Source organism: Manis javanica, chromosome 3, assembly GCF_040802235.1.
Source record: "Manis javanica isolate MJ-LG chromosome 3, MJ_LKY, whole genome shotgun sequence".
In the NCBI taxonomy this organism is placed as follows: Eukaryota; Metazoa; Chordata; class Mammalia; order Pholidota; family Manidae; genus Manis; species Manis javanica.
In genome coordinates this window covers 133,939,702-133,964,322 of record NC_133158.1, presented here as the reverse complement: position 1 = coordinate 133,964,322, position 24,621 = coordinate 133,939,702, and the positions used below count along the sequence as shown (strand labels likewise).

The following is a 24,621-nucleotide window of genomic DNA, read 5'->3' as shown; positions in this document are numbered from 1 at the left end:
CAACCATGCAGACCTAATGGTCACAGAAAATTTGACCAAAGTATTTGTCAAAGGGGAGTTATCAAAGAGCCAAGCATGGCAAATATGAATGTGCCTCAAACACTAGAGTCTCCATGGGGACAAAAATCCTAACTGAGAATCCTGCAAACCAGCAGCAACTCACAGAAGGCAGCAGTCATCGCCAGAACACGGAAAGAAAGTCAAACTATTTCTTTAAATCTGATGCAACTTGCGTTGTGTCAGGTGATGAGCTACAAAGCAGAGACCCTGTTTCCAGAAGGAAAAGAAACAGGCATGGTGGCCTCAAGGGGACAGCGAATAGTCACAGGAATGCCCCTGCTGCTGTGAAAACCCTAGGTACCTTTTATAAACACACACACAAATTAAAGGAGCATGGCACCTGAGAACCAGCAAGAGCTTCGGTTCAGAGACCACAGAGGTACACCAAGCTCTCAAACACCTTCTCAGATGTCACCAATCTAGAAAACAAACCCCTTAACTGGGACTTGGATCACTGTATCTCTAACATTAAGTGTCACACATAGTTCACTGAATGTGTGCAATCTCTTCTCTTCACAAAGAGGCCTCCTCCTCCTCAGGAGGGACCCGCTTTGTTCCTAGCAGATGAACACCTAGGAGGACCTATGCTAATTACTTGCTAGCACCTTTTGAACACAATCAGTTACATGGAGGTTTAGGTACCCAGCTGGTCAGGTTCCAGGAGATTTCCCCTGCTAATTTTCAGTCACTCAAGGAAAACAAAGGAGTAACAAAGACTGAATTACCATGATTTTAAAGACACACTGTTCTTACCCCCTTTCCCCCCACCAAAATGTGTAGACTTCTGCCTTTCACACTTCAACAGCTGTCCTCCAAAAATAAAAACTGTTTTATATTCAAGAAATGATGACTACAATACCAGCACAAATTACATCTTTAAAATACTCACAGAGAGAACATACACATTGTTTAGACCAAAGAGTGTGTGCAACGTTCCTTTCTGGAGTAGCGTCTGAGTACTAAGAGCATGGTAGTGCTTCTGTTTATTTGTTTATTTGTTTGTATGGAAAGAAAACTGAGTTCTCTCTGGCTGGTGCTAGCTTCCAGTTTAAAGAAAACAGAAGAGGGGGTGGCCTTTTAGGAACAGCAAACACTTGGCTTTGGCCTTCTCAACTATTCCTGAGTAAGCCAGGAGCACCAGGAACACCCAGGCATCATTGCCAGCGAGCCTCTGACTTTAAGGGGATCTTAGGAACTCACCTAGTGAAACGACAGCACTCCACAGCTCAAGGACCCTTCCAACCATGCAAATGGCTGCAAACAAGCCGTTTCAAATTCATAGTTTCCTTGAAGCCTAAGATACCACTGTTACCAGGAACAAAACTGCCCTGAACTTGTTCCCAGATAGAACTTCTTGAATGAAGTAATTAATTCACTGTACCATCTAGAGAGTAATTAACTTCTCTGATTAAAAGTTGTGCAATTCTGATACTTTAATGATATTAAGACCTCTTCTAAAAATGTTGGATTTGTCCCCTTAAGTGCCAATATTACAAAAACCTTAATCACCTTTTACCAGGTATTTTTTATATCCAGTCTAAGGATGATTATCTAACCATCTCTTTAAAATAGATCTTCCAGGAGGGGTCTTTGAATTTGCCTTTTCAAAAGCATCTTGCCCAGCAGTGAGTATGAAATAGAATTTTAATACATGCTCATTATCAGGTTGTGTACAAAGTTGCCTTAATAACCATATTGTCATCAACCTTCCCCCAAATAAAAAGCCATGGGATAAGCAGTGTGTTTAGCTAAAAACTGTAGATTAAATAAGACCATGGGACATCTTTGTGGCTAAGTAAGAGATGTTTATGGATTGTTACAAGGAAACTGTGGGATTTCTCAGCAAGGAAATATTTTAACTTACTATCTAGATTCCAAATGTCCATTCCATTTTCCAAGTCTCAAAAAATCCAAAGACTTGAGGATTCAAACAAAAGTAGGACTGAAAAAGTCTGTGAATATGGATTCTTTTTTCAGCTTCTAGGCAAATGTCAGCACCTCCTAGGGCTTTAAACTGAATCCCTACAGGTCCATAGGGAAAATAGAAAATTAGCACAAGAAGGATGAATTCTTTCTTGATCATGGGGGTGGGGCTTTTCTGTCCCCTGAATAAACTTGCTCACAAAAAATAGAAAGAAAGAAACAAAGCAATGCAAAGGACAATCTGGGATTATCTGTTGAAAGATAATATACAGTTTTTCTAGTTCAAGTCTCCCCTTCTTACAAACAATTCAAGTGTACATAATATTAGAGTGACATTTTACATTCCATAGTCCTAAATGTATGTGCCTTCCACAATTTGAAGCCATATGCCTTGTGAAAAGTTGCAGTTGCCTTATATAAATCAGTGTTTCCTAGTCTGCAACATTTTCAGGTATACTCAAATTTCTGTGGATATATCCTGTGTTTTTTCAAAGCAACTTGTACTTGGTAAGTCATTTTTTATGATTATTTCTTTAATATATATTTCTCCCATTCATTAGGCTCTAAGATTCACGAAGAGAGCCTTCACACACATCCTCATTACTATCCTCAGCATCTAGCACAAAGCTAGGAACACAACAGATGCTCAGTAAATATTTGTTGAATGAATGAATAAACCAGTGTGAAAGAAACTAGAAAGAAGCCAGTGGTTATGAAACTCTAAAGTCCATCAGAATTACCTAGAGGGCTTCTGAATGCACAGATTGCTGAGCCCCAACCCCAGAATTTCTGATTCAGTAGGTCAGAGAGGCAAGGATGTAAGAGATGATCCCGAAGCTGCTGATCCAAGGACCTCATATTGAGAAGCACTCCTGAGGCAGTTAACCTGTCAATCAGCTCTTAGAAAATCACAATACACAGGGTTACATATACGGGGAATCTACCAGCGGCAGAATACTCTAATACCTACTAGGTAATAAGCCATGCAGGTCCTTGCTCCCAATACTTCTGAAATTGCCAAGACAAGACATATGTGCAAGGGGACAATACACAGACACATGTCCAAAACAGCAAGAAGTCATTAGTACAGTCGAACTAAAGACATTTCATTTCTCCAGTGTATTTCCTTATGATATATCCTACTGTGCAGTTTAATCTGTTTTTTTCAGATAGAAATTACTAAACCACAATGCATAGCCACTCTTCCTGGCATTACCCCCACTTCATTGCACTTACTAATGGGAGTTTCACCTGAGGCCAGGGCACAAAATGCAGTGAAGGAGCCCATTTTAAAGCATATTTATGTTGTTTATATTTTAGTGTCACTAAGGACCACAGCAATGATAAAAATTCAGTCCTTAATGATCAGAAATCAATCAAACAGAGGAATTGATAAGGCACAGTTCTAATCTAAATCCACTAAGAAGTTGAACAAAAGGCTGCACAATGACAATCTGATGGGACCCCAAGCTCTAACTCTTCGATCATGGCACAGGTTTTTTAAAACATAACTAGGTTTAATTTCAAATGCATACTCTTCTCATGACTATGTTCTGGATTTAAGCGCATTTATATCCAGATTATAATCAGAAAGGATATTCAATTAGATAATGTTTGCAAGTACTTTGAAGATATGAAGTGCTCTATAAATGCTAAATATTATTATTATTATTTAAATACAGTTTGCAATTACCGCTTACAACCTATTTCACCCACCACACTGCTATAATTTGATGACAGGCAGCTAAAAAAAATAACTAGAAGTAGAAATGATGAAACAGTGTCCATGTGAAGCTCTGGATTTTTACCCTAGGCATAAATAATTTATAGTCATTTTAAATGGAGGGTTAGCTTGCAAAATCTATTAAATTAAGGCAATTAACCTCCACAAGACTGACAACCACAAAGTTGTGCTGATTTTAATAGTTTCTTATTTATAATCCAGGTGGTAAGTAAATTGTGGTCCGAAACATAGGACTCTACTCTTCTAGTGGCCAGCTCCATCTTCTATTTTCTCCACTGTAATCTTAAAATATGTAAATCCATCTGAAAAAAAAGTGTAACTCAAGATTTTGATTTTAATAATTATCTGGCAGACGAAGGCTTGAGTAGGACCCCTGCTATATCGTCCTGTGGCTCATCTTGCTATCTTCTGGGATAACCACAAATTTAGAATACCAATTCTTTACAAATGGTAACCTTTGAGTCTGATTTCATGTCTTCCAAACACACCTATTAGATGACTGGAGAGCTGGAGAAAGGGACAGACGAAATGTAAGCATCCCTTATACACAATGTATGAGGAAATCACTGCTGATCCAAAATGGTTCCTATTTTGTTTTCAGACTTTTAGGCAAGAAAAATAACAATTAACATATTCTAACCTGGCCTTGGTTAATTAAAAAACAAAATCACAAGGAGACATAACTTGGAAATGACACCTGAAACACCTCTATGTTTATCAAAGAGCTCTTGTGCCCAAATGAAAGGTTTCTGGGAAACCTACGGATCCCAGGGAGATAATACATCAGATAATCCTGGCATCACAATAAGGTCTGTAAGTCAAATAAAAGGCATGTGGGTCACTATAGGCACTGGTTTTGGGGCAGATGGTTTGTAGGCTCAGCCATTTTGTAGCTCTATGAGTGCTGGTAAATTAATTGATTCTTCTAAGCCTCATGTGTTCATTCAAAAATGATAAACAAAACAAAACAAAACAAAATAATAAACACCTACCTCACAGGAAATTGGGAGGCAATCTGACAATGTCAAGAGCCTTAGAGATCATTCATACACTTCCACTGTAAAAGGCACTTTTAAGATACAGAAACTTAACTTCTAAATTAAGGAAACACAGATGTACACAGAGACTTATGTATAAGGATGTTTACCAAAGTACAACTTACAAGAGTTGAGAAATGGGAAATAACCAAAAGCTTCATCAATAGGAATTGGTTAATATTAATCCCCACAATAAAATGCTAAGCAATCATTAAAAGCATATGATTAGAAATTTGAACAGTGCTGAATATTAAAGAAATTTAAAATCCCATACTAATTTTTTGGCATGTGGTAACATAATTTTTGAGTGTTATCTTTTAGAGATACATATTAAAATATTTATAAGTTTTGAAATAATATGATGCTTCAAAATAATTTGGGGGAGGAGATGGATGGGGTGTAGATAAAGCAAGATTGGGCAAAAGTGGATAATTGCTAAATTGAAGGCTAATTATACTATTCTAACAGTTTTAACAATAAACTAACAGTTTTATTTAGATTTAATTCATACTCCATAAAATCCACACTTTTGAAGTGTAATTTTTAGTATAGTTGAGACACCATAACCACTATCTAACTTCGGGACATTAGCATTCACTCCTCATGCCCCTTCTTCCTTTCCAGCAACCACTGATCTACTTTCCATCTCTATGGATTTGCCTATTCTGGAGATTTCAGAATAGGAATCATATGTCACCTTTGTGTCTGGCTTCTTTCATTTAGTGTAATGTTCATCCTTCTCATAGTGCATATCAACATGTCATTTTATTGACAAATAATATTCTATTGTATGGATATATTTTATTTAATTTATTCTTCATCAAATTAATGGACATTTGGGTTGATTACACCTTTTCACTATTAAGAATAATGCTACTATAAACAGTAGTAAATACATTTTTGTGTGGATATGTTTTCAGTTCTCTTAGGTACATACCTAGGAGTGGAATTGATGGATAACATGGTGACTCCATGTTTAACATTTTGAGGAACTGTCAACTTGTTTTCCAAAGTGGCTGTACCATTTCACATTCCCATCATTAATGTGTGAGCATTCCAATATTCTTTTCACTTTTACATTGTTTAAAATCCCCCGTGGTAAAGAATTTTAAAATATGCCATAGGAAAAAATTAATAGCATGCAAAAGGGCTGATTATTAAGTGTAAAAAACAAGTTGCAGACTATATATACAATATGATCTTCATTTTCTTAAAGCTATCTATTCAGCTATGCATTGAAAAAACTACTAATCCATATACACAAACGTGTACATGGGTATCACTGGAAATCATGAATTATTTTTGCTTTTTCTCCATTTTCCAAACTTTCTGCAATGACCATGTATTATTTTTGTAATAAGAACTAAGAATAAGAAGAAGCTTTCTTTCAGTTAAACACATTTTTAACAGTCTACATTTCGTACGCCCTGGGGCCCCATCCTGGTGAGGATTCCTAAGAAAATCAAATATTTGCATTGCTCTCATGAAAGCTTACTGACTAGTAGTGGATATATAATCCAAGACATAAAGGTCTGAGTGTTCTAAAGAGGTGTGAGGTCAGTTCTGAAAAGGTTTACAAGTCAGAAGGGTAACTTCCAAGAGAAATTAGGAACAATTTTGTGGAAAAGGTGGCATTTGAATGTTTAGTGCTGGGTTGTAGGTACAGAAGTGAGAATAAGGTAGGGCATCCCAGGAGAAAAGGAAGTTGTTTCCTGCGGCAGAAGGGCAGGAATAAGGCAGGGTCACTTCAGCTGCTGCGTGTGGTGGTGAGGCCCTGCTGGATTCCAGCTGGTCTTGACACTATGCTGAAGAATCTAGTCATTGGTCCGCAGACTGAAGAGTCAGGGAAGGCGATGAAAGGAAATACCCGGACTGAAACTGCTTTAGGAAAATGAACATGGCTGCAGTATTCAAAGGAGACTAGTCAGAAGGCTGCTGGTAGAAACACAGGAGGCAACTCTTGTCCCAAATGCTGTCCGGGGAAGAGAAACTACAGCGGCTGTAGGGAGGAATGATGCCCAGGGACCCGGGCAATAAATATTAAGGAAGGATTTTTAAGATTAGGGTGAAATAAAATGTGTTTTGAGAATTTCAAGACACCCCCTTGAGACAACTAAAGACAGTCTGGGCATGTAAAAAGCAGAGAATCATCTTTCTCTAGGGGGAAATATGCTTCCAACCAGAATGGAAGAAATTGCAAGCTGAATTCATCCAACGTTTTCTATTTAAGTCCTCCTTTCTCTCCACTAGGAACCTTATATTTATATGTGCAGAATACAATTTCATTCAAAAATTATCACCCAAAATCTCAGTCATATATAAAGTAGTCACAGGAATGAAAGTTGAGCATAGAGAACACAGTCAAGGTTCTATAACAGATATGTTGACAGACAGTAACCACTTGGGGTGAGCATTTAATAATGTAGATTACCATCCAATCTCTATGCTGCATACTTGAATATAATACTGTATATCAACTATATTTTGATGAAAAAAAATTACCCAGATTTGCTTGGAATTCTCAGTACATTGTTAATCTGAGGCCCTGTTCTCAGAGAGCTACTTTCCACACAGAAATGGAAAAACCAATGTCACGAAAGCATCTTTCAGACACGGGTTATCTAAATTCTATCAGAAAGAGACCCAGAGACTAGTTGTGCTCAGCTGGGTATGTATGACAGCCATGAATCAATCACAGGAGCTCAACGCTGGATGGACCTAAGAACCCCTACCACTGAAAGAAGGAATGGTGTAAAACAAAAAGGGCCCACAAGATTAATTCCGGGCAGTGAAACAAAAAGAAAAGGCCAACTGGCAAGACTCAAAACTTATAACAAGATGTCAAAGAACTTTACAGATTGGTGGTGGGGGGAAGGGGTCCTTGAAGGAAAAGTGTTGGGTACTCTTTCATCAACAAACTATTCCACAACTTCCTACATAGATAATTATGCAAACAGCAACTTTTCTGTGATGGACAAACAACCATAACTTTTACTAGCATTTGTACTAAGATTACTCCAGTTAATAATGAATACTGAAAATGATTTTGCATACTTTATGATGTTCTGATAACTACCACTACAGCCTACTTTATTAGGAGGCAATGTCATAGCAAAGAAAACACCTGTTTAATATCTCTAAACAACAAATGTAACTAATTTAAAAAACTGCTATGCTATTATCACTTCAAGATACTGTTATCAATTCATTCACCTTTACTAAACTCTCACTTAAGACCAATTTAATTAAGCACTCTGGGGTAATGAATTAATAATGTTTCGAGATTTCTTTAAGCCCATGAGACCTCTGACCAGAAGGTTTTAAATACTACATTAGTAGTGTACCATTTCAGACACCCTCCCCCCTTCCCAGCCCCTCAACAAACTTTGAAAAGGAATGGGCATAACAAATGTATTTTTATTTGAATAATGGTTAATCCGCAAAGAGAACAAAATGTTTTTTAAAAAAAGAAAAATACAGTTGTAATGAATAATGCTGATACTTGATACTGGTTTAGAAACATGTTAATCTCCAAAAAGCTTCTGAACTAAGCTCACTTCATGTGTAATGAATGCTGACACTGGGTCAAAGGTCAACCCAGGCTATCAAAGAAACATACAAGATCATACTGGCACAAAAAAAGGAAAAGGGACTATTAAAAAGATGCAGGGCTTCTGACATAGTTTTGGGACAAACAGTTTTGATTAGGTCCAATCATTGGGATCAAACATTAGTGGGATCGAGTTTCCCATAAAATTCTATTTAATCATGGAATGATTGTAGCATATTTGCATAGAGCTTTACAGTTTTCAAAGTATTGCCGTAAATGCTTTGATTTTTGAAACCAACATATGAGGAAGGCAAGGAGTCGTGATCATTCCCATTTTTAAGTTAACCACAGTTAAGTGACTTACCCAGAGTCACAGAGAACCCAGTGCGCAAGTCCACCCCATTCACTCACTTGCTCATTCATGCATTTGTTCATTTACTCAACTAACTGGGGCTATGGACTCAAAGATGAACAATACTTAGCCTCTGGCCTCAGGAGCCCACAGTTCAGTGGGTGGACAGAAAGAAATCCCCACACCATTTACAACACAAGCATGGAAAGTGTAGCAGGAAGGAGGCCCACAGTCTTCCAGATGAGGTCAATTAATAAATCTAGATTTTGATAGAAAAAGAAATAACTATGCCCAGAGGACAGTGAGGAGTGGAGGAAAGAAAAGCAGAGGTCATCTAATTCTGTTCAAATAGAAGTGTGTGGGAGTCCTGGCAGAAACCTAAGAGTATGAAGTCAGTAACAGCCAGTCTTGGCCTTGAATGCCTCACTTACTCAGTGGGCCAAGTTAAGGACAGCCAGAGTGCTCAGATTCAGATATACACCAATCTCCAAAAAGCTTTCTGGGCCCATCTCACCTCCTATATAATAAAGTATACTGGTGGCAAATTTCATTTCTTTTGATACTGTGATGTCTTGAAGGAAGGATGACTCAAGCCCTGGGTTTGAATGAGTAGATTGTTGTCTGTAGCCTATGTATGTATACACACATTTCATACACCCACATGGATAGTTAATATATCCATAATACTATATATATATATATATATATATACGTATACACACAGACTATACAAAACATACATAGAACTCCACAAACCTCACAGACATCTGTATAATATGTCTATCTAGACTGGCCCCCTTGGGACATGTTTAGATGGAAATGGCTTAGGGAGACACGTACCGTGCAAGACAACTTGATTCAGTCATTTGTCTGCAGAGGAGCAACTGAAGGAGCATTGGGCAAGACGAATTTCAAAGGTACCTTGAAGCTCCATGGTTTTATGTATTATGTGCTAAGCTGCGTGAAGCAGTTTCTCTATTCTCAATAAATAAAATTCCATGACCCTGGTGATATAATTCCTCTCCGCCATGTTTTGTGCTCAGGCAGAAAATGTATTATTGATTTCTGATTCAACCACAGACAATGTGACTTACAGAAAAGAGCATTGAATGAGGGAGGAGTCAGGAAACCTAGATTCTCTCTTCAAACCACCCTTCTCACCTCCCCTACTCCATCCCCAGGAAGGAGGGGCTATGTGACCTTAGGCAATAGAGCTCACCTCTCTCTGGGCTTGGGCTTCCCAGGTATTAAAAGAAAGGAGTGGCTAAGGCTCTTCCAGCTCTAAATCTATGAAGTCATCCCCCTCCCCCAAGACTTAATTTTCTCCGGAATTCTAAAAATCAGGACTAATAAAACTGGTTTCAGATCACCTCTTCTCTAACCAAAGAAGATTCTGTTGTATCTTATTTTTTTAAACTACCAAATGTTGCATAATTTAAATGGTCAGTGCTGTCACTGGTTCCTCGGGTTTAAATTATGCATTGTTGCTCTTTGGGTAAATTTTAGACTGGGTCCAGTCTGGGATCACTGGCTGAGAACAATAAGCCCCCAAATTGTGAAGGATCAAGGCCTCTCCACACAGAAACTGCTTTTAATGCACTGAGCACAGGATTTACAAAAAGAGCATTGACTGTGTACATTAAAGGGCCACCGAAACAGCACGGGACTGGTACTGCTGCCGCACATTCTCCTAGATGCCACTGACCTTGGCTGCACTTCAGGGCTCGGGCATTCCCTGGAGGTTCTCAGCAGGCAGGCTTTCCTGAGGGCTTAGGAACAAATAAGACCTCTCATCTAGATGTGCCCACCTCCCCTAATTTGGGAGTACACCTAGAGAGATGATCTGCCCTCTGGTTTGTGGAGATCTGTGTGGCCTTCGGACTGAACTCCCCTCCTGCACACCTCACACACCTCAAGACTGGGCACACCCCAACCCTCAGAGATGCAACTGTCTCCACATCACATTTAAGTCACCAGTAGCAGTTCCCCAACCCTTGGGCTAGCTGTAGCCCTCCCTCTTTCCACACCTCCTACCAGCACATAAAGAGAGGCAAAGCACTAAGCCCACGCCACAAAGAGCAATTTCAGTGAATCCTGCAAAGATATCTTTACAAAATGCGATCTCAGGAGTGCAGGTCTCTCGTGTGTGAATCATGCTCCAGGCCGGCCACTGAGCCCTGGCGGTTGCTCACAAGCCTGCAGGCTCTGTGCTCGGCATCTCATAAAACCCTTCCCAGGCAACAGCCTATGAGGGATACCTCCAGCCAAGGCCAACTTAAAATTACATCAGACACTTTCCAACAGAGAAGAGATGCTAAGATTCTGGTTCAGGAAAAATCACAAGCCTTGCCCATTGTTCAGACCCCTTCCCCACAGCCTTCCTTTAGCCACCTTCCCCGAACCTCAAGCCTGGGCCATCCATCCACCTGATTAACCCACTGGCAGCAACTCCCAGTGCAGAAAGTAGGGCAAATGAGCACACACTCTATAAAGCAGGAAGCCACATATTTGGCCAAAGCACCCACCCTGTTACCAGTTCCCACCCCCAGATGGCCAGGGGCAGCACATTCTGAATGTGGCACGTCTGCACCAGGGAATAGACAGCTCTCTGTAATAACGCATGAATGAGCTTTTGCTGACCAACTATTAAAAAAAAATCTCGAATGGCATTTCTGCTCAAACCCTTGACTGCTTTGCAGAAATCTCACTACTTGGATAGAATGATTAAGAAGTAGAGGAGTTAAAAAAAAATGGGGAGATAAGGAGAATGGATTAATGAGACTAAAGAAGTACCACTTTGACCATAAAGGTAGCTCTCTAAAATAACCGTGAAGGAGGCAATGTTCGAAGTACTGAAGATCCAGGTATATATTCCCAAGATTTAGCACCAGTCTAACAATGTATTCCTCAGGAAGGCGGGTAAACTTCCGAGCTTCACCCTTCTTGTGTGTCTTCGTGTTGAGAGCCAGCATCAATTCACCCTCACCAACCCTCCAAGCCTCAAGAATATGCAGCTGCTTTTTTTCAGGGCGGGGGGGTCAGGAAAGAAAGAAGCAGTCCTTTAACTGGTGTTAAATCCTTCTCAGACCCCCGCTGCTGCCCACCTCCACCCCTCAACCCCTTCCCGGCAGGCAACATCTAATTAAAATGGCAAGAAAGCACTGCCCCCTTCCCCGAAGGAGAGTGTTGGGATTGAGGGGTGGGGGTGGGGATGGGGGTTGGGGAGGCGTCGAGGCTGCACTGGGATTCCTGGTATTCTGATCTCAAAACAACAGCAAAATGGATTCTATGGCAGTGATGTCTTAGTAATACAATGAAACGGCGTCTGAAGCAATTCACGTGAAGGTAAATGCAAACCACTGGGGCTGAGGGGAGGTAGGTGCTCCACAAAGGACTGACCACAGACACACAGAACACACACACATTCCCGGGAGTTTCGGTCTGATTGGGGAAAAGCAGAGAACGCATCCCTTTCACCTGCTTAAGTTCAGCCATAAGACTGAAATGTCACAGCCACAAAGTCAGAAAGCACAGACAGGGCTGAGTTAAAACAATAAATAAAGGTGAGTGGCAGACTGGTATTTAAGAAAGCACGGAGAGGGAGTCGGCACGCGGAAGGCAGAAAAGGGGCTAGGGGAGGCAGCTGCCATCCACCAGACCAGCATAGCAATAGCTGTTCCTTGGAGCGGCAGGTTCGGCTTCGTAGGGACAACCAAGTTCACAGTGTCATCTTGCAGGTATCTGGATAACGCGAGGGGCCGCTGCCTTTATTCATGCTGCTATTCTTTTTGCAGAAAGGAACCGTGGGGTCTCTCGCGCCCTGGTACGAGACGACTGCCCGGGGCTTGTATACACACACACACACACACACACACACACACACACACACACACACACACACGCACGAACCTTTCATTTAATGCTCTCACACAGGTCTAAGATAAAACAGGCACGAGTCCCACTCGCTCTCCTGGGCGCCTCGGCCACAACCAAAGGAGGACACGTACCGCACAGGCTCAGTCGAGAGCACCTTAGCAGCTCCAAATCACCATGAGAAGCCAGGTTCCCTCCGCGTCGCATTCCCCCGCCTCTGCCCACCAGCCCCAGCCCCCAGTACGTGCACCGAGCCCATTCACCCTAACCTGAACCACTGGAAAGAAATCACAAAACACGTTCTACTCACCCTCAGAGCCGAGAGATCGATTTCATCCAGGCTGCGAGCCGGGGAGTCGCTCGCCATGTCTACTTCTTCGCCGGAGAAATGGACCAAAATCACCCCAAAGCTTCTCCCTGGGAAATTCCACCTTGGTCTATTTCACTCGCGTCCTCATGCGGGTGTCGCGCCAGAGGCCCCGGGCCCAGCCTCCCCCGCCCACCCCGGTCCCACAGCACCGGATCCTGATCCTCCGCGCGTCGGTCCGCGGGGTCCGCGAGCCCAACCTGAGAGGATCTCCAAGCCCAGAGCCGAGGTGCGTGTGGGCTGCGCGCCGGGATCGGCTAAGGGCGCTGGGGCTGCGTGGGTGTATTTAAATGGGACATGCTTCTTTGCTTGTGCGTGGATGGCGGCTGCATTGGCTGTTATAATGAGACACATCAACTCCTCCACTCTGCTGGGGGGATGGGGGTGGAGAGCCACACAGAACTGTCTATCACCGCTTCCTGGGAGGAGTAAAGGGGGGAGGAGGCGGAGGGGGCGTGGTCTCCGGCAGGGGAGAGGCCGCGCTTCCTGACCGGGTCCCTCTGCACCGGCGTGAGTGGGGGAGGGGTGCGCACCCTTTCCGCCCAGGCTTTTTGGGGGTAATTCTGGCTGGATCTGAAGAGCTGTTCGTAATTCTGCCGTGCTTGTCGTAGGGGCAAAGGGACTTTATTTGTGTGTGTCCACTTCGTGCGCTGCAACAAAATGGCCCTTCAATAGCAACTACTGGTTTCTCGTCAGGGTTCTAAAGCTCCAGCGCTGAAAAAATCCATAGAAACAGAAGAGCGACGCCCACCCTCCCCCATTAATTATTTGTGGGGCTGGAGTAACGCGGGCTGGTGCAACCGGTGCATATAAGGACTTGTGTGCAAGGAAGGGGATCCGCCTCCAGCCGCCGAACGAATGGGGGAGAAGCGCACTCGCACAGGGCTCCTAGTCCCGCGCCTCAGCAATTTGCGGCGGCGACTGGGTCGGGTTCTGCCAGAGCCCCCCAAATCCTGGCTGGCAGGTCTTTAGGGCCGATCACGGAGGTTGGCGTTGGGAAGGTTTGCCAGAAGCAGGAAAGCTGAGAGAGGTGAGCTTCCTCTTGGCATCGCCACACCCAGAACCTACCCGTGCCGCAATTCCCCACGGAAACGACCGAATTGAAACGAGAAGCTTGTTATCTGGGCAAAGTAGCTGAATGCTTCAGGTAACCCTGGATAAGGCAGCACACACCACCTCAGGACCCTGCTTTTCCCTTTCAGGAGGCGTTTCCGCGTCTGACCTCTCCAGATTGATGGAGAAAGTTTGGCTGGCGGATAAGATTAACACACAAGATGCATGGCGTGAGAGCGATTTCACTCCATTCGCTTTCTCATTTAAAGCCTGAACGTTTACAGCTGTATACATCACATTCTCTAGTCAAATGTGAGAAGTCACTTCCCCAGACCCCCACAAAGCCCTTCCTCTCCGGCCCTGGCCACGCGAAATACATAGGAAGAAAGGCTAAAATTGAGCTTTTCCCCAAATACAGCAATAATTTTGAAAGCATCACCTGCACCTCTGTTAAAAGAAGAATTTACTTCTGGCCAAGTGCACTGAGGATTTTTAATCGTGTGTGAATATCAGTTTCGGAATAAGGCTTTTGAATTAATGAATGAATGAATGGGAGCCAATACAGTTATTTCATCACGACGGCAGAACGTAAAAGTCTAACAGCATTCGGTATGCGCTGTTCTGCTTTTGTTATTATTGTATATATATGCATTGTGGATCATGAAACTTGAAAATTGTTCCAACGTCTCAATGGCCACAACAGTTACTTAGGAGCTTTTGCCATTAAAGGGTCAAACGTCAAACGTTTAAATGTGTTACATTCAAAACACTCCATTTGCGCTCTTGTTTTCCAATAAAAGCATCCAGGTGCAGGTAGTAGGTAACTTGCAGTGAGCCACCAAGTAATGTCGAAATGACGTAAAAAAACTTACATTTCCCATCATCGTTTTTATTTTTCCCTTCTCTGCGATGTATTATCTTAGTGTTGAAAGAAAAATAAAGAACAAGTATTAAGATCTCTGGACAGACCTACTTTTAAAATTCCAAACTATGAAAGATGAGATTAGAAAAACTTTTATTTAAGGAGAACGTTCACTTTATACCCCTGATTTTATTTTAACATCACAAATGAATCATTTCTTTCGGCGTTAGTAAACTGTTCAGGCCCTGAGGATGCCGTGACACGGTGACACGGCACTGAATTTTACCTGTGGATTTAGAATTCAGTTAGAAAACTATGCTCAGTTCAGTGACGGTACTAAGAGGGGGATAAGGTCCGAGGACGCTGACAGGATGCTGAGAGTCAGGTGGAGGAGGGGGCTTTCAGGCTGCAGGAAATACCATAAAAGGTGAGATTACACTAGCCAAGGCACCTCCCTCTTCAAAGGCAGGGAACAACCACCAAGCATTTTGCGCCGAAGTTGAATAGTGGTGACCAGACTGAGGAGGAAATCAGAGGTCAGTTACGTAGAGGTTTGCCTACCTATTAAGAAACTTAAACTTCATCCCTTAGGTCAAGTGTTTATCAAATTTCAGCCATTTCAGTACAAACTCCTAATTTATTTGCCGTCTCTGTGTACCTCCTGTACCGTATTTACTTAGTATTTTTCTTTAAATCAACATTTTTCTTTTTTTCTTACATTTATAAAGGAAACATAAATCACTACTGCAAATGGAAAGCTAGCAACACTCCTAAAACATAGAGGGAAACCATTAAATATAATGGAAAATAGAGCTATATTATTAAATTCTAACTAGCTATGATTAACTACCCCAGGCTTCTGGCCTAGGGCCTGCCCTTAGTTTGTTAAAAAAAAAAGAATAGCAAAGCCCGTAAAGACGTTCAAAATTGACCAAAGTGAGTGTTTCCTCTTGGTGTAATCTGAAGGACTGAAAAACTTGGTATGATTTATATGAAGTTTGAAAGCCTGCAGAACAATGCGACATACTGTTTATGTCTGTGTAAAAAAATATGTAGTAAACTATAAAAAGCATGGACGCAGGCAGGCAGCATATAGATCTACTTTAGGATAGTGAGAAGCAAGAGGAATGGGATGGGAAGGCACACACAGGAAGAGCCAACAATGATACCTAATTTATTTATTTTTAAACTTAAGCAAATATTGCTAAATGTTTAAAATTGTTTAATCTGGATGGATGCTAATGGATATTCATTATATTATTCTCTGTATCTTTCTCTCTAAGATATTTTTGTATCTTAAAAATATTAAAAAGAGAGAGAATGCCAAAGGAGGTTATGTTCTCTTTATTAGATTCAATGTTATTTAATGTCAAATCCATGACCCAACTAAAATAAACACTGTGGAAATCCATAACATTACTTGTGGAATTTCTAAAAGTGTACTACATTTTATCTCTCCACAAATCCCTAGGTATAACAAAAAAGATAGTTTTAAAAATTCATTAGAGTTCTAGAAGACAAGGCAGTATCAGTGGTCCAACAATTCAGAGGACTTCCTAGATCATGTAAAGCAGGCAGGATTAGATTGCTAGTAGAGCCACGAACCGAAAGTGGTATGGGGCAGGACCAGGGTGAGAGTTGGGGCCAGCTTCAAGCTCAAAGGCAGTGGCCGCAAAAAGCAGGCACTTTCATCACGGTGAGTGACCGAAGAATAACATTACTTCATTCTCTCATTCATTCAACAAATACACATAGGTCATTTACTCTGTGCAAAACATACTACTAGGCCTTGGGGATTTGCCTTCACAGAGGCAAATAATAAACTGAAAAATAAATAATCAGTAACTAAGATTATTTTAGACAGTGAGAAGTAATATGAAGAAAATTAAGCAGGGTAATGAGAATCAGCAGGTAGACATGTCCACCCCCAAAACCCTGACACTCAGTCCCTGTGACTAAGGGTCCTTGGGCCAAGGACACAGGGTGTCACCCCAAGTTGCTGCTCACGGACTGCCAGGAGAAGAGGGACCACATACACACACGCAGAAAGTAAACTCCTACATCCCCTGCCCTGCACCATGCTCTGTCCTGCTCCCCTTCCCACCACAATCAGCAAAGCACTACCCTCAGAATTAGAACTGGCCCCAGACAGGCAAATGAGATTTCCAAACACTCCTTGAAATCTATTACTATGAAAGAAGGAACCAATTTCACTCACACAGATTCAACACCCAAAGTCATTGTTCCTATAGCAAAAAGAAGTTTTATAATGTATATATATTTTATCCTCCCAGGATAATAGAGGATCTTACATTCATAAACCCAAGTTATTGTGAAAACAAATCAGAGGACAAATTAGAATATGTTCACTAAAATTTTACAAATGGATAGATTGAACAGTAGTAATATTATGATGTAGATACTCTTCTAAGCGTTCATTTATTAACATAGTTAATCTTTATAATCTTACGAAGTAGGCAATCATTTTACAGATAAGTAAACTGAAGAATGGAAAGATTAATTAACTTACTCAAGGCAACACAGTAATAAATGACTGAACCAGGATTTGAACTCAAGCTCTTAATCACCATGCGATACTGACAGGCTGAACTGAAGATAAATTGGTACACCAGAAGACTGAGCCCAGTGAGAGAAAAGCTTGCTAAGATTTTTGCTTATTTGGAAATATATATATAGATACTATATCTAAACATATAGAAAAATGTAAGTCAAGTGTGCATGATAAATATAAGGGTGCCATATAGGCAAATATAAACTGGATGTCTGAGTTGCAAACTACTCGAATTGAAAAAAATGGAACAAGGATAGCTTGATGAATTCAATAAAATGAGGAAGAGAAAAAACATAAACCAGAATGTAGAGTGTAAAGGACATATTTTTGGAGTGGTGGGACCATCCAACATCCATTCTGCTTTTGAATACCATGGTAGGTCAACTAATGGCCCCCCCAAAGATATCAACATTCCAATCCTCAGAACCTGCAAATATATTACCTTACAAAGAGTGACCTTGCAGGGTATTATGATTAATACACATGGTGAGGGGGGTCACGGGGAAGACAGTGTAGCACAGAGAAGACAAGTAGTGATTCTGTGGCATCATCTTACTACACCGATGGACAGTGACTTTAATGGGGTATGGGGGGAACTTGATAATATGGGTAAATGTAGTAACCACAATTTCATATGAAACCTTCATAAGTATATATCAATAATACCTTAATAAAAAATACAGAAACAAATACAGTTATTTGACATACAAGAAAAACAACAACAACAAAGAGGGACCTTGCAGATGTGATTAATTAGGCAATTTGAGATGAGGAGATTAGCCTTTATCCTGGATTATCAGGGTGACCCCAATGTAATCACAAGGGGAGGTGAAAGAGGCAGGCAGGAAAAGAGTCAGAGTTAGAGGAAGTTATGACATGGAAGAAAATCACCAGACAATACAGCATTGCTGCCTTTGAAAATGAAGGAAGGGGGTCATAAACCAAGGATTGCAGGCAGCCTCTCTAGAAGTTGAAATGCATGAAAACTGATTCACCGCTAGAGCTTCCAGAAGGACTACAGCCCTGCTGACACCTTGATTTTAGCCCAGTGACACCCCATTTGGACTTCTGACCTCCAGACTGTATGGTAATAAATTTGTGTTGGTTAAAGCCACTAAGATTGCAGTAATTTGTCATAGCAGTGATAGAAACTAGTAAGACTTCCTGTATTTATATTGCCTTTTGACTAATTGTTGCTTTCCCCCTTGGTTACGGATTACTGGGGCTGTTACTCTCATTTTCTGTCCATTGGTAGCCAAAGGGTGAGTGGGTGTTTGAAGTCAGCACAGCAGAAGGCCTCTTCACAGAGACCTGGGACTAAGAAGAATGACAATAAGACTGAAAACGAGTAGTGACCATTCATTCCAGTTGTGGTGCCCAACCCATAAGGTTTACAAGTCCATTCCTCCTTCCTGTTTCTCAGAAGTTGCCATGTTTTCTGCACATTTCCAAGCTTGGTTCTCTGCAATAAAATCAAGTTATCTACTACTTTGTAACAAACCACCTCAAAACTCAGTGAATAAAACAATTATTTCATTAGCTCACAAATCTGTACTCTGGGCAGGGAATGGAGGGGAAGGCTCTTTTGCTCCCCAGAATGTCACCTAGGGCTGGAGGACCCACTTCCAAAACAGCTCACTCACGCACCCAGAAGGTTTGGTGTTGGGCTATTGGATGAGTGCTCGGCCAAGGCTGATGGCTGGGAGCTTTGGTGCCTCTTCAGGTTGGTCTCCCCATGGACTGCTGGGGCTTCTTCATGTCTGTGTGCTGAGTTCCAATAACAAGCATCACCTGAAAACCAGACAGAAGCTGTGTGGCCTTTTATGATAGCCTCAGAAGTCACCTGGCTTCAATTCTAACACTTGTTACAAATCTACCTAGATTCAAGAGGGAGCCACATACATCCCAATTTTTGAAGGGAGGAGTGTCTAAATCACACTGAAGAGGAGCATGTAGGATGGAAGATATTGTTGCATTATTTTTGGAAACTAGACCCTCCCACCTCCTTTCAGCTTTACTATCAATTCTCTGCCATCAGTACCTTTGCCTTTTGTTCACGTTAACCAGACTTGGTTTCTGCTGTTGCTTGCAACCAAAGAATAATGAAGCAGGCGTAAGCACAAACATATCTGAATAAGTATAAATGTTTAAATACCTTATTAAAAGACAAAAGCTCTTTGAATGTGTAAAAATAAAGCAAAACAACCCCAGTAAACAACCCTAGTAGGAATACACATGCTCTTCAAATATGCGTGGGAAATTGATAAAATCTGACCAGGCCACAAGGAAAAGTTCGATCATTTCCAAAAGGCAACAATCATAGATACCACATTGTTAAACCATATTACTAGGAGATTTCATGAGTCACAGATTTATCTAAATAAGTTGGATCTCCTTCAGCAGGAGGTCCACTTAAACTTACTTGTCTCTCACTTCACTTAAACTTACACCCTGGGACCCAACCAGAAATTTATCATCATCTTAAACAGATCTGCCTTAGAAAATAAAACTCTGATTTCCCATTGTCTAATTACACACCCATCCTTCTAGCTTCCTGGTAGCTTTGGCTAATATTACCACTGTTTTCAGCCACACAGAGACTCCATTTTTGTCCATTGGTAGCATTCTTCATTCTTTTCCAGTTGTTTTTTCCTCTTACCCGCTCTGTCTTTCTTGTCCATGCCAGACTTCAAAGTGTTTAGGAGCCTGAAATTTAACATATTGTATTCCATACAGTGTGATCTCAGGTGAAGAGCATGGTCCCTAGGGTTGATCTGCCCGAAAGCAAACCCCAAAATAGAAAAAGTTGTTTGACAGTTCTCATTTCCTGTTTCAGATAGATGATAGATATTTTTTAACCTAGTTAACCTTGGAATAATAATGCCAAGTGATTATATGTATTTTGTATTAAATGGGTTCAGAATAATTTTCCTAATTATCTAGCACCATTTAACCCCAAAGACAAACACAATACTTTACCTAAAATACCAGTATTATACTTCCCGCAAATACAGAATAGTGTTTTTAATAAAAATTTGGCAAGCTCTCTCAAAACAGCATTTTCTGTTTTCATTTTTCAAGAAATGCCTAACAACAAATATGTATAGAAATTTCAATGTGCAGCTGCAATCCTTCAATATTTATTGTAGAAGTTTAATTATTTATACTTTTTTTGCAAGTTGCTTGATCATCTTAAATCCTAAAGCAGTTAGAAGTTTAATTATATTCTAGCCCAATAATGGAGCTTGCTTTTCCCTCAATATTTTTAGGACCTAACCTAGTGTCTTAAAACAGTAAGCATTCCATACATTTCTGGTCAAGAACCAAACATACTGTAAAAGAAACAACAAAAAGTCATCTATTCTGACCACCAGGGCCTGTCCAGACTATTTCAAAAGCCTGTGGTGCTTTGCTCCCTGCTGGCTATCTCGGTTAGTTCTTACTCTCCCTGCTTTTCTACAGAATTGTACTCTGTTTAATTTTAGATTCTAAGCTCCCCTTACCCCACCATACACAAAGTAATCTTCAGTTTTTCATTTCATGTCCACATATTTGAAAGGCATGAGGCCACAGGTTAGCCCAGAGCAGGAAGTAGGGAGGAGTAGCCCAGCTGGGTCTTTACATGAAGTCATAGGGTAGATAACATTTTTATCAGACTTTTAAAGCTGGAAGGAACCTTAGAGATAACAGAGTCCAACCCTCTCATTTTACAGATAAGGAAACCAAGGTCCAGAGACACTATGTGACTTAATGTCACAGAGTTAGCACAGGAAAGGGCTTTGGGGACTGAAGGCTTTGTGAAAAAAAAAAGAATTTTTAAAAAAGCAAGGCTGTATTTACCGTTACTGTTTCTCCCCAGATTCCTTATCCACTGCTCCTTCCACTGTACCATATTGCACTCCAGATATGTAAAGTACTATCTACTTGTGTTGTGCTTTCTATCTGAAGGAAACTGTACACAATTGATTGTATTTCCTTTAATGTGTAGGCTGCTTGAGAGCTCCAAGCTAAATGAGTGGGCTTGCCATCATTGAGACTGGCTCTTGTGGGAGGAAGTGCCAAAAATGGAGCTGAGAAGTTTATCTGAGTGGGCCTGTTACACCGGAAAACCCAGGCAACAAAGTGAGGAATGGGGCACGGCTCCGATCATGTGGCCAAAGAAGGCACAGGCCAAGTCTCTCTAGAAATTTTACACACTGTAAAATGACTTAAAAGGTCTGCACTGGAAAATGTGTTCTCTCTCTTATAGCACATATGACACTGTATAGCAGTTGGTTTTCTTTTCCACCACGGTGCTGTTAAACAAAAGGAACTTATTTTGTTCAGCTGTTTCTCTAGTGCCTAGCATAAGGCCTGCAATAAAGTGGTGATTATAAAATTAATCAATATATCAATGTAGTGAAGGAGCTGGTAAAGGTAGACAGAACTCACCACTTTGAAGTCAGAAAATTTTGGACAAGTCTTCTAAGTCCTCTAAGTGTCAACATTTTTATACTTGTTATGATTTTGCCCAACTAGTTGATTCTTAGGACAAACCAAGCGTTCTACAGCTACAATTGTGTAAAAATTGATGATGAAAACCAGGTGTGGATCCACCTTCCTCATCCAATCACCAAGAGTATAAATTCATTCACTCATTAATATACCCATTCATCAAAAACATATATTCAATCTGGGATCGTAAGATGGTCTCTGCCTTTATAATTTAGGCAGTGTTTCTAAAAGCACGATCTATGGGGCACTCATACCAAACAGAGCCTAATTAACATGTAGATTCCCAGAATTCTGGGGGAGCTGGGCTCAGCAATATTCACTTTTAAACGAACATATGCTCAGGTGATTTTTTTTTCCCATTCCCAAATATTTATTGAGCATATTTGATGGGCAAGGCCCTTACTTGATTAGACCAAAGGAATAATGGGAGTAGATTATAGCTCTGCAAGTATCTTGTTCTACTTAGGCTGCTGTAACAAAATGTCATAGACTGGGTAGCTTATAAACAACAGAAATTTATTTCTCACAGTTCTAGGGGCTGGAAAGTCTATGAGCAAGGTGATGGAAGATTCAGTGTCTGGTGAGATCCTGCCTCCTCAGCCGTCTTTTCACTGTATCCTCAAAAGGCAAAAGGGGCATAGCTCTCAGGGCCTCTTTTTATAAGAGCACTAATCTCAATAATGAGAGCTCTGCCCTCATGACTTAATCACTATCCAAAGATCCCTTCTCCAAAACTGTCACCTTGGGGGTTAGATTTTCAACATAATGAATTTTGGGAGGACACAAACATTCAATCCACATCATTAAGAGACAAAACCCAATCTCATAAATAAATATAGTAAAACTTCGGTTAAATGCACAGGTATCAAAAGAGCTGAGAGGAGTAGAAGGAGTTCAGAGACAGGGTCCAGTTGAAGAACTAAAAACAAAAATCCTAAAGCTGGCTGGACAGAGGTTCTAGACATTTATGTTGCTGTTGATGTCTCAGTGAAAGAGACCCCAAAAGGTTAAGTTATGTTGATACAATGTGCTTTTGACATGACATAATGAAAAAGGCACTAGTAAAATTCAAATGAAGTATATACTTTATTTAATAGTAATATCCCAGTGTTGGTTCTGTAGTTATGACAAATGTACCTGAGTAACATAAGATATCACAACAGGGAGAACTGATTATAAAGTATATAGGAATTCTGTACTATCTTTGCAACATTCTGGTAAATCTAAAACTAAACTTTTTTAAAGCTTATTATTTAAAAAGGGGAATATATTGGGCATCCTGAAAGAAGTGAATAAATTCTTAGAAACATGCAATTTACCAAGCCTGAATCATGAAGAAAAAAACATGTGAACAGACCAATAGTGAATAAGGGGACTGAATCAGTAATCAAAAACCTCTCAATAAAGAAAATCTCAGTACCAGATGGTTTCACTGGTGAATTCTAACAAACATGTGAAGAGGAATTAATGCCAATCCTTCTCAAACTCCTCTAAAAATATTGAAGAAGAAGGAACATTCGCATTTATTTTATGAGGCCACCATTACCATGATAACAAAGCCAGATAAGAACAGTGCAAGAAAAGACAGGCCAATATCCCCGATGAGAATACATGCAAAATTCTCAACAAAATACTAGCTGACTAAATTCAACAACACACTAGAAGTGTCATACACCATAATCAAGTGGGATTTATCCCTAGGATTCAAGGATAGTTCAACATATCCAAATCACTAAATGTGATATATCACATTTACAAAGTAAAGAATAAAATTTATATGATGATCTCAATAGATGCAGGAAAACCATTTGACAAAAAATACAACATCCTTTCATGATAAAAAAAACTGTCAACAAACTGGGTACAGAAGGAATGTATCTCAACGTAATAAAGGTCATAAATGGCAAACCCACAGCTAACATCAAATTCAATGATGAGAAGTTGAAAACTTTTCCTCTAAGATCAGGAACAAGACAAGGCTGCACATTCTCAACACTTATATTCAATATAAATAATTAGGTAAGAAAAAGTAATAAAAGGCATGCAAATCAGAATGGAAGAAAAATTGTCTCTGTAGATGATATGATCTAACAGATAGAAAATCCTGAAGACTCCACCCAGAAACTGTTAGAACTAATAGGAAATTCAGTACAGTTGCAGGATACAAAGTAGATATATAGAAATCAGTTGTGTTTCTGTGCATTAGTAAGGACATATCTGAAAAAGTAGCAAAGAAAACAATCCCATTTATAATAGCATCAAGAACAATAAAATACTTAGTAATAAATTTAACCAAGGAGGTGAAAGAGCTGTACACTGAAAACTATACGATTTTGATGAAAGAAATTAAAGAAGACACAAATAAATGAAGATATCCCATACTCATGGATCAGAAGAATTGATACTGTTAAATTGTACATATTACCCAAGCCATCTATATATTCAGTGCAATCCCTATCAAAATTCCAATGGCATTTTTCACAGAAATAGAGATTCCTAAAATGTGTATAGAATCACAGAAGATCCAAATAGCCAAAATAATCCTGAGAAAGAAGAACAAAGCTAGAGACATCACATTTCCTGGTTTCAAACTGTATTACAAATCTACAGTTATCAAAACAATATGGTACTGGCATAACAACAGATACATAGATCAATGGAATAGAACTGAGAGCCTAGAAATAAACCCTTACATGTATGGTGGACTAATATTTGACAAGGGAGCCAAGAATAC

At 40.4% G+C, this 24,621-nt stretch overlaps 1 protein-coding gene across 5 annotated transcripts in view; it reads right to left on the bottom strand.

Annotated features, from left to right (window-relative positions):
• Positions 1-13,291, bottom strand: part of TNIK (TRAF2 and NCK interacting kinase) — a 365,077-nt gene extending 351,786 nt beyond the window's left edge. For 3 of the 5 annotated variants that reach the window (XM_073232090.1, XM_073232091.1, XM_073232092.1), the window contains exon 1: positions 12,850-13,290. In XM_073232090.1, the coding sequence (XP_073088191.1) occupies positions 12,850-12,906 (57 nt within the window). In that variant the 5' untranslated portion in view covers positions 12,907-13,290. Of the gene's footprint in view, positions 1-12,849 lie in introns of all 5 variants that reach the window. The other 2 variants (XM_073232094.1, XM_073232093.1) reach the window with 2 other exon arrangements.
• Positions 13,292-24,621: the final 11,330 nt, after the last annotated feature.